General features: G+C 38.9%; 1 protein-coding gene across 3 annotated transcripts in view; it reads right to left on the bottom strand.

Moving 5' to 3' along the window:
- Window positions 1–2918: 2918 nt before the first annotated feature.
- The window catches only part of LOC140240840 (isocitrate dehydrogenase [NAD] subunit gamma, mitochondrial-like), a 30729-nt gene continuing 22418 nt past the window's right edge, over window positions 2919–11229 (bottom strand). For all 3 annotated transcript variants that reach the window (XM_072320624.1, XM_072320617.1, XM_072320631.1), the window contains 3 exons: window positions 9500–9646; window positions 7096–7251; window positions 2919–4215 (listed from right to left, as the gene is read on the bottom strand). In XM_072320624.1, the coding sequence (XP_072176725.1) occupies window positions 4132–4215; window positions 7096–7251; window positions 9500–9646 (387 nt within the window). In that variant the 3' untranslated portion in view covers window positions 2919–4131. The remainder of the gene's footprint in view (window positions 4216–7095; window positions 7252–9499; window positions 9647–11229) is intronic.

Raw genomic sequence — 11229 nt, 5'->3', positions numbered from 1 at the left:
TCATTGTAGAATTCCCAAAGCTCACCAAGCCAATAAATGACAAGATAACACAAGAGAAGGAGTCAAGGTCAAGACTTTATTTCATGGATTAAACAATCCCATCAGAAAAGTATCATGACACTAATTAGGACACAAATTTGCCTTTCAGTGCATTGCAGCCTCATGCCATAAACTGCTTCACTGCTACATGTGCAGGATCTAATATTTCATTGGGGATTCTCCCTTTTTTTTTGGGGGGGGGGGGGAGTGGGGGGACAAATTTCAAAATTTTGATATGCATGTCACAGAATACTTTCCAATCCTTCACAGAGCAGATTGACTTGTTAGCATACACCAGTGTTCAGAGAAATATACTGGATATATATATATATATATATATATATATATATATATATATATATATATATATATATATATATATAGCTATCATGATAGTGCATATACAGTCACATGACGCAAGTAAAATGCTCCCCTTCCATTGTAGTCTGTCTCATTTCGAGTCAAGTAAATGGATACAAAAGAGGAGAAAAGGTATTTCACATGACACAGACATTCTTCAACGACACATTTCACCCAATAATAATGTGATAAGTAGTAAAACATCAATGAACCTTGCACTCAACGTCTTCTTTTTCCCCTGCTTTTTCTACATCAACACTAGATTTCAATGCATGGGACTATAAAAAACAAACAAACAAACAAACAAACAAACAAAAAACATATAATAATTTTGCACATCATTACTCGTGTACACTAGTTTCAGTTAGGCTGCATTGCATGTCACACTTAGTGCAACAAAACAAGCCACCATTTCGACACAATGCATGAAGCAAGAGATTTATTGGAATTCAGGTATTGAACTATCAAGTGTTTTCTCTGAGAGCAGAGAATTGCAAGGACATCTCATTTAATTCTATGCCTGACTTTGATTGAACATTTTACTATTCCGTTTCTTTGACTCAACTCTAGCTTTTCAATGAAGCCAACTTGAACCTCGGGTAGAACTGTGCTTTTAATCTCATAAAGGGAAAAAACAATCTGAAAGGAAAAACACCTTACTTCAGTCATAGTCACTCGAGTTTCACTGGTACCCATCAGCTACATATGGCATGACAGAAATATCAAATCTTTGTCAGATAAAAAAAAAAATCAAACCTACCGAATACACACTCTTCCATGCATTGATTGCTGATGTTGCTTGTGGAGGACTGTATGCCCTTCACATAAACTGTCACTACCTTCAAAAATTTCTCAAGCAATTTCTCATGCAGCGCGCAGCGAACAATACTGCTGCACTGTATGCATAGGCCACCGTGTATTAAACCCTTGTTGATTCCTACAAGCTACACAGCGTACAACTCCGACAGAAGAGGTCCAGGACTAGAAGTAGGCTTAAAGCAGCTTCGTTATCCATATCATCTTCAAAATAGAAATTCCTCAACCATACCCGATATGTTGTACTTCTGCTGCAATTTACGAAATTCCTCCGTTACTTGAAGCAGTCACTTTGTCAAATTTCTGTAATGCCATCAGCACCGCGCTAGCTAGCCACTGTCGCTAGCTAGTATCGCTACTACGCGCACTGCGTACATTCTAATGTGAGAAATTTAGATATCGATCACACAATCACGATTGCTTGCAGATCGTGGATTCCCAAATGTACTGTATCACGCTAGATAATAAGCCTTTGCATGGCATCCAGCTGCTCGTAGATAGCTAGTAAAACTACACTCTTTTTGTGCTCTGCACAATCATATTGCAAGAAACTTTACATGAGGGATATAGTAATGTACTATGTCCTTACACATCATCCACAAAAACAGAAGGGAAACTCTTTAGAATGATGTACAACTGTATGTGAAAACAAGTTGTTTACTTCAAATTCATGAAATTCTTCCGTTGAGATGTTTTTATAGTTGTCATGATAAAAGAAATAATGGGTGTACGTACTCAAGCAGGTTGGAATCTTGCTTGAGTATGTATGCCCATAATTTCTTTTATTATGGCTACTACTAAAACACTGATCAATTCAGGGCTTATTTATGTCGATGTAGGGCAATCTGTCAATTAGTTGCAAAAGTTGTTTAATTTCTTTTAATTTGTAGTGTGTGACAGTACTTTTATATCCAAACCAAACAGACGACTGCCATAAAATCACGGAATATGAATATTATAGAAACTAAGTTTTAGATATGTGTCCACAGGACATGATTTAGGACAAATCATCAAAATTCAATCTGTCATGATACTGTTCATCTGTCAGATTGGGCTCAAATGTGCACTGTTCTGTAAATCTGCTTTTAATTCTTTAGAACCACCTTCATATGTGTATACAGTCTCCTTAGGACATTACACAATAATGCATGAATAATATTCTTTAAGTAGCATCTGCGGGTACAGTATTTCAAACTTTGTGCTGACACAGCTGGAGATATCAATAAAAAAGTATTCATTCTGTAACATACACAAACTGGAACAACAACAAACAAAAACAAAGTAAGAAAGCAATTCCAATATCATACATCTTTCTTAAGTCAAGCTTGATTCCATTTGCTTCAGCACCACATACTAAAAAACATTACCACATATTGAAAATAGTCATCACAAATCTGAGTTGTAAATACAATGTGTACATTGTAAGACATATCACCACAATTGACATGCTTCCTTGCAGAGAATGCAACGATAATTTGTGCAATATTTTGTAATCTGACAATGCTTGCCGTTCTGTAAAATCAGTCTCAAAATCCTATCACCATCAGAGTGCTACTTTAGAGACCTACATCATTCACACAATGTGACGTGTTCATTGCATTCTTGACAATGTCTTTGTTTTCATCACTACAATGAAAATTCACCTGCCAGAGTAACTGCGACCAGCCCCAACACGCAGTGTTGGGGCTGCGCATTGTAGCAGATATGATCATGACAGGCGAAGTATAGTGCCTAAATATCAATATGAAATAGCAAAAATTCTGTAATATGAAGACTTACAGGTGAAGTTATAATGTTGAAGACTGACTGCGTTCAACTTTTGGTCCTGCCAATATTCCATTTCTGCTCGAATTGATGAGTTAAATACGACTCGGTCGAAAGGAACTTGGGAGAACGACATCTTATACAGTCAATGGATTTGAAACTTGTGCGCAAGCGCTGGCCATCAATTCATCTGTACAGCTGTAGCTTTATGGCAAGGCCGTATCATACTGTTGTGGCAAACCCTCTCGCTGTATATTGCGTTGCTTTCTGGGTGGGTACGCGCGCGCAGGCCTTGTCAGAAGGCTAAAAGCATTGCGACTCCGCCCAGCACATGAATATTTACGTGCACAGTGTACTGCATACTGATTTCGAAAATGGTGAATGGGATGGGGAGCTAGGAGATGGACCTGTAAAAAAAAAAGTTTTTTCAAGATCATTGGACCAGTGTGAACAAGAACAAGGTGAACGTATGGTAGGAATTAGATAAGAATCATATGTATACTATAAAAGTAAGTTTTTTTCTAGTAAATTTGGAAACTTATGGAGGCGCGAAAATCTGTGACAGACTGTGTATGTTTTTCAAGCTTACCGATATAGCACTCTATTGACTCAGGACGCTCCCACAGTGTGTAACTGTGTACACGGAGCGTCCCGGGGTTACTGCCAGAGATGCTTTGTGCAATAATAACATTCATGTACAAAATAAATAGCTCTAAAATATCAATACCCTCAAAGCATCATCACCGATATTAAACATGTACCCTTCAAAAGACTCCTTGTTATACTAGTAATGTTCAGGTACATTCTGCTTCACCCATGGACAGGTCAAATATTAGAATGTCCAGCACTATACACCCGCACACATTTTGGCCAGTTACAGTACAACTATGGCTCATAAGTAACATTTCCCTTGCCTTCCCCTGCCTTTTGATCAATAAGTGAAAACCATGTCTCTAGGCATTGATGCTAGTAATATTATGTTATTGCCTTACAGTCACTTTCATGTTAGCATGAACAATGTTAACCCAACATCTGCCTCAATCTTGCAAGCAACATGTTAGGACTTGTTCTGCCTGGTTTACACCTCAAGACTGCATCACCTCCTGTGGCTGTGTCATTATTCTCTTCGTAGGCTCTGGTCTTTAAATGGCTCTATTTTGTGCTATCGATGACACTAATCACGTGTTGGATGACATCGCTGGTGGAAGCAGTGCCTCCCAGGTCTGGGGTGTGAATCTGGAAAGACAAACGGTCAGTCATGTTAAGATGACAAGTGACGGCCAACAGGTTGACTTCTGTGAAACAGTGTGCAAATCAAAGATCTTGAAGTGCACATCAGACTGCACTAACATGAGTTACCTACAATGTACCTGATTTTACACAAAGATGTGTGTAGCAAGCAATAGAGCACATAGGCGCCATTTTGATAATGAGTAAACGACTGGACACACCATGCTCATATGTTACATTATACATGACCCTAACAGGGGCATTCTGCTTCCCCTTCATTTTTTCCACTTTAGGGGGCGGGGCACACAGAATTCATCTCATAGGGTCACATAAAATATATCTGCAGTAAATCTAGCAGTTTGCCATAATACTAACATGGTGGTCATGCATGTTCTACAGCTAATCACATGAGAGATTCATCCAAGCTCATGCTTTTAAGATCTTTGGTGCAAACGAAATGGCAATCTACCATAAAAACTCCTCTTGGGAAACACCGAGTGCATAAAACACTGTATGCCATAACCAATGGCATCATGCAGTCTTCATACAACATTTTTTCTTTGGTGTAACTTATACCATGCATAACTTCAGCCAAACTGATGATATATTCCATACAAATTTTTTGAGGAAAAAAAAATTATTGCATGCATGGCCATCTATTTCAGTATTGAATTTGACATGATTAACCTTTCCCAAAGTATGAGTGGTAGGCAAAGTTTCTTTGATTTCACACATCAATACAGGATCTGCAATCCATTGCTCATTGTGCCTTGAAATCCCAGATCCCTCATAGTTGTGTGGACATTGCGTGGTGTACATTAACAAGATTTGTGGTGTTTTTTTGTTTTTTTTTCAATGGCTGACACTTTAAAGCTGAGTGTGAGCACAGTCTCAGCTCTCTGGAAACTTTGTCACATATAGTACGTAAATACATTCATGATTTTTTTTTCTTCTGTTTTTCCAGAAGGGTATTATTTCATTTTTGTCAGAAAAGAAAATAGTTCAGTGATGAATTCTGGAGACGTACAAAATGAGCTGCTAGAAGTGAATCACAAACCCATGCAGTACCTTGCCTCATCAAAGCATAATGGTATGTGTGACAATAGCAAACCCCAGCCCTGGCCTAATCTATTCACTCAGCCTAATCCCTCTATTCACTAACAGTGAGACCAGGACTCGGGTTTGTGATTACAGTGTGGTGTGCTCGTATCAAAGCATGATTGTGTCTTTGTGATCCAGTAGAAAGTTCTCTCATGCCCTCCCGTATGGACCTCCCCTGCAGCAATACAGATGACTTAACATTTGACATAGGCCTACGTCATGAACAGTTAATGTTTATGAAAGGTGCATAGTTTGAGTGCACAAGATCAGGTGTGAGTACACAAAATGTGTGCGACCGTGGGTAATGTTTCATGAAGCTTGTCAGTCAGTGACAACTGTTTTAAGCTACTGAAATCCTTGCATTTGACTGGCTGAAAGCAAATTAATCATTGAAAATCACTGATGCAACACTTGAAGAAATGCCCCAGGCATTAAATGTTCAGGATTTACAAGTACATTCATTTTATGTGGTGAAGGAGTGAATGACCTTCGCAGTGAATAGATCCATGCCTAATTAAACACACACACAGTACACCTAATATGTGTGTGTGTTTGTATGTGTGTTGACAATGAAAAACCATTTCGCTTAGATATCTAGGTTTTCTCTTCTTAGCTTTTACCAGGTGTCATGGACTTCATTCTGGAACCCCCTCCCCCACAAAAACACAACAACCCAGAAACAAAACAAAAACAAAAAACAAAAACTGTGTGGGTGGGGGTATAAAAACACAACAACAACAAAATCATACAAGCAAACACAAACATTCTGTTAAGATGCAGTAAACGATGGGTGTTTTGATGCGGTAAATATATTTATTAAAAAAAAAAAGAATAAAAATAAAAAGCTTCCTAAATATTTGTAACGGTAGTATATGAGGTTTGAAATCAACTGCATATAAGCAGTTGCCAAGCAGTTGACAGTCTCTTTATCAGAACACAAGAATGTATATAGATTATTACAATGTTGACATTTCAACTTGTGACACACGTGGTTACCATTGTCAAAATCTCCAGTCAGAATATGAAAGAATAAAGAAGTTTAAGAAATCAAAACTAGAATGTTCTTCATGTGCTAATTACGCAAACAGAAAACAAACAAACAAAAAAAAAACCTAATGAAAATTTTTCAGTTCTCATAGCTAGTAAGTGTTGTCTACTATTTTAATATCACATACCCCTTGGAGGGGTGCCAGAAGGAAAGCTAAAATCTTTCAAAATCCTGAACAGGCAATACTAAATTTCTTGCAAAGCAAATTTTTCTAACATTTACATCTATGCTCAATGAGTTGAATGCCAAAAAAAATAAGATCCTGATTGTTACATGAGAATCAGATCAGTGTGGGACACAGACAAAGGAGTTAGAGGGTGCGTTCAGGCACTCTCCTAAAGCGAACTGTACTGTACCATACCCGTACCAGAGGAGCACTCCTAAAGTGTACCGTACCATACTGAACCGAGCCAAAAGTGGACTACTTCCCGTTATGCTCCAAAAGGGTACCAAAAGCGTACCAAAAGTTCGCATGTGAGAATGTGCATATCATGCACATACGTCATAATGCAAAGAGTTTATTCTCTTTGTTCGGGACAGCTTGAAGTAGTTCAAGCATGCCACATGAATGACTCTTTTGATACAAAATGCACGAACCCCTCTAAAAATAACTCGTGAGGTAAGCTTACTCAACAGAGCACTCGGACGCCCCAAATCTGGCACAGTTCAGTACGGTACGCTTTGGTTCAGTTCACTTTGGTTTGTTTTAGAGCGCTCAAACACACCCCTAGACTCACCCTCTCCTCTGTCAGTGTCTGAATCGTTGCCTTGCGGATTGTCTTGGCATGCTTCTCCAGGCCGAGGTGGTCTAGCAGCAGTGCCCCTGCCAGCAGGGTGGCAGTCGGGTTGGCAAGGTTCTGGCCTGCAATTGTCTTACCAGTGTTCCGTGTGGCCTATAGAAAAATGAGAGACACCAAATGTACAAGTCAAAAAGAAAGATTAGAAATATGTTGCTCTGTAACATCTTGAGTCAAAAGAAATGAAAATGCAGCAGTTGGAAGACTCAAATATCATTTCCTTATTTCAACCTCATAGCATCTTGGGTAAACAGACAATGAACAGAGAGCAAAATGCAGCACTGCCAGAAATCAAATACTGTAAAACGAGGAATGTTCGTATGCATTTTAATTTCGCGAATTTTGCGAGCGCCAAGATTCGCGAAATTAAAATGCACGCGAAATTTCTTGTCTACACTTTATGCACTGAACGCCATTGGCAAGTCGCAAAAATTTCATGCCACGAAAAAAGGCCGTAGGCTCCAATTCGCGAAAATTTCGTGCCGCGAATATACCATGTTTTAAAGTATCATTTCGTACATGTACTTCTCATTCATCTACACTTCCTTCCCAATACCCGATGAACAAAGATATGTGCATTACACTCACAAAGCAAAGTTTTACTATGCTTTGCTCAGCAATCAGCCTATCTACGTGTGTGCTTTGTTAGCCACCGTATCAGGGCAATTACTCCCAGGGCAATTACCCCCCAGCTGAATACTGGTTAGTGATAAAAGGTTATAGTAAAGATTAGGTTTTGGGTTAAAGTTTTGGTTCAGGGTTAGGATTAGGTTCAGGATTAGGATTAGGGTCAGGGTCAGGGGAAGGATCAGGGGTAATTGTCCAGGGGTAATTGCCCTAGACCTGTTAACCACACAGATAATCAGGGTATCACAATGGCTTTTGTGTAGAAACATAGAACCATTTACCCCTTATTAAGCTAACCAAACTCACACAATGACTAAGTTGTGCTTTTGTTGCTTGATATTTCTTTCTTCTTCTTTTTTTTAGTGCACGAGAGCATGAAAGGTTGTCAATGTGCATTCAAGCAATTCCCAGGCATTTTGCTACGATGATGTGGATTCAACAGCTAAACAGCAGTGATTTATGCAAATCTGTACAGAAAGGCCACTCAAATAAGTTAACCAATATCTTTGCAAAGACAGACCCATTTACACACCCCATATCACATGATGCACGCCAAAATACTACACTGCATGTAAACACATGTTACTACTGATTATGCAAACACACAGTCATACATGCATGTACATGCAAATTCTGAGACAAGAAATACTAAACGTCAGCATGTCAATTGTTTTCAAAAGACTTGAAAAATGTGCATAAAGAAACCTTGGGACTAGCTGTTCCTTGAAAATGAAACTTTTTTATTTTTTTCATTTTTGCCAAGAGGATACTCACATCAGACAAAACTGTTTGAAGGAATTCTCTTCCTTCATGACACTTGGTCCCTCTCTGCTTAATAAATATCGCAATCAATTACTGAATTGAATCAGCACGCATCATGCCAATGTTGGCCTTCATTGTATATACGCCACAGCAACAAAAAAATCAGAGTTTGAGGAAACTATCAATTGTTAACAATTTCTCAATTATCACTTCTCCACACACAAAGTTAAGGAATACAGCAATATGAGTTGCAAATGGCCACAGCCTACCACATTAGTGCAGGGAAATTTCTCCTCATTCCCTACGATCCTCCCCCCCCCCCACCAGCTTATCACAATGGTTGAAAGGACTGTTGCGTTCAAATGAAAAATGCAGCTCAGTATGACGTTATATGACGAAAGCGCTGAATTGAGGCACATACAGAGCTCTGAGCCATCATTTATATGAACTGGGAAGAGCACAGGCATTCAATGCATGCAGTCAGAAAAAACCAAGGCAACATCGCATGGATATGCAATTTTCCACTGAAGGGAAAACACCGCCTAATGATACAGTCTAGCTATCTAAAGTCATCATCTCTCCTTTCCCGGGTATAACGATGCCAGAGACCATTAATAGGGCACGTTATGGCTTAAAATAAAGCTACTATGGAATTCACACATCAAAGAGCTGCATGACCCATGCTTGCCCGAGCGCTGCACCATTACCCTCAGCCTTCAGAGTGAATTTGTGAAATGATTTGTGATCATTGCCACACTTTGAAGGAATTTAGCTGAAGGTAAAAAACAAACAGAGAGGAATACCAGCAATTTGCTATGTACACATAAATCCATGAGAAAATTAGGGGAGTGCGACCAATGTGGAAGAAGCTATGTACACTCTTTGTAGTGAGAGATCACTATGTGGTTGTGCATATGCGTGAATGCGTGCCGTTTCAAATAGTAACTAACTCTACCGTTTCAAATATTGCGTAGTCCTCTCCGACGTTTTGGCCTGCAACGAGGCCCGGCCCTCCCACCAGTCCGCATCCTATGTTGCTGATGATGTTCCCATAGAGATTGGGCATGACCATCACATCAAACTGTTGAGGTCTCGAAACCAACTGCATATGAGAGAGGACGATTCACTTTAAACCCCTTGAAGACTAATCCCGAGTATACTCGGGCAGGTGTCTATGGAAAATGCATGTTATAGTAAAATAAGTTCGTCCTCTTGGAAGTTGACAAGTAGACTGAAATGAAACTGAACAGAACAGTGGAGTTTTCATTCAAATCATTCACAAAATTAAAATGTCATCAAACTTTAAAATTTCCCATGTGTTTTGAAAGCAGAGATATTACCAGTTAAGTTATATATGAATTTAAATGAAAACAAAATGAGGTAACATCATGGCCTTATCAGTGATTCCCTTCACAGGTAAACATATGTGCATTATTATTACAATTTTTGAACATGAATCCAAAGACATGAAATATCATCCTACATATCAAATTGTTCCAAATTGTGAAGATGAATTTATGAAGTGAAAGGGAAGCAGGAGGGGGAAGGGAAATCATAGCTGCTACTCATTGATTGACACATACATTGTAGTATCATTTCATTATACCTGGTATAATCTCTTGTAAAAAAAAAAAAAAAAGCATTTGGAGACCATTGCCTTGTCATATTCTTATATATGCGATCGGGAACAAACATCAGAGTTTCACAAAACTCATGTAGTTTGTTATATTTGTGTCATTTCAATAAAGCTTCATCCATTCTGTTTGTTTGACTTCACTCTCGTTTAATACTAAAAGGTAACTAGAACTATTAGAAAGAAGGGGTTACCTCCCGTCTACACAGTAATAGCTCCGACTAGTCCTGGAAACGGACTCGAAGTGTCGTGACTTACAGCGCTATTCCACTCAAAGTTCAAGAACTTGGATGATTTTAAATCAGCCAAATAGAACAGTGGAAGTTTAATCATTTCAGACATAAACTACTACAGAATGTTGCAAGACTTGACAGTTTTGCACCTCTCCAAATCTCCACCAACCTTCACAAATTTCTTTGATCATTTCCCCTCTGTGAGGGAAAGTCACACAGTTAAAGGGGAAATCCAGTCCAAATATAAGTTAATCTGATAAAAAAGAGTAAACTCTTACGTGTTCAATAGTAAAAATTTGACTGAAATCAGATGAAAAACTAGAAAAGCACTCTGAGAGCGCAGACCTCTGCCAAGCAGCTACTTTCCACCGATGATCTTGCTCTTCCCAAAGAGATTTTTCTCCTCTCCATCACTGGGGAAAAGCTCTTTGGGCTCTTCTAAAGAGATCAGTGATTTCCACCCATAGGTATTCATGCTGAAAAATTGCCCGATTTCCCAATGTAGAAGCCTTTGTTACGTCATAAACCCTCAGCTGCGCGGTGCGCTTAGCCCTAGTATAGAAACTAAAGCACGCACTTTAGTGTGTGTTTGAAAACCTCAAAAATGCGCAGCTTGAACTCCCAAGTTCATTGACCCTACCTGTCAAAATATCAAAAATCCTTCACAAATTCCCCCAAAATTCTCGGATCACTACCAAAATTTTAATCATTTGTTACTTGTGTCATTCTCAACCTTTCCTGTAAGTTTCATCCAAATCCGTTAACTACTTTTTGAGTTATTTTGCACATGGACAAACAAACAAACAAACCAACGAACCA

The sequence above is a fragment of the Diadema setosum genome, chromosome 2 (assembly GCF_964275005.1).
Source record: "Diadema setosum chromosome 2, eeDiaSeto1, whole genome shotgun sequence".
NCBI lineage: Eukaryota > Metazoa > Echinodermata > Echinoidea > Diadematoida > Diadematidae > Diadema > Diadema setosum.
This window is presented reverse-complemented; position numbering and strand designations above follow the sequence as displayed.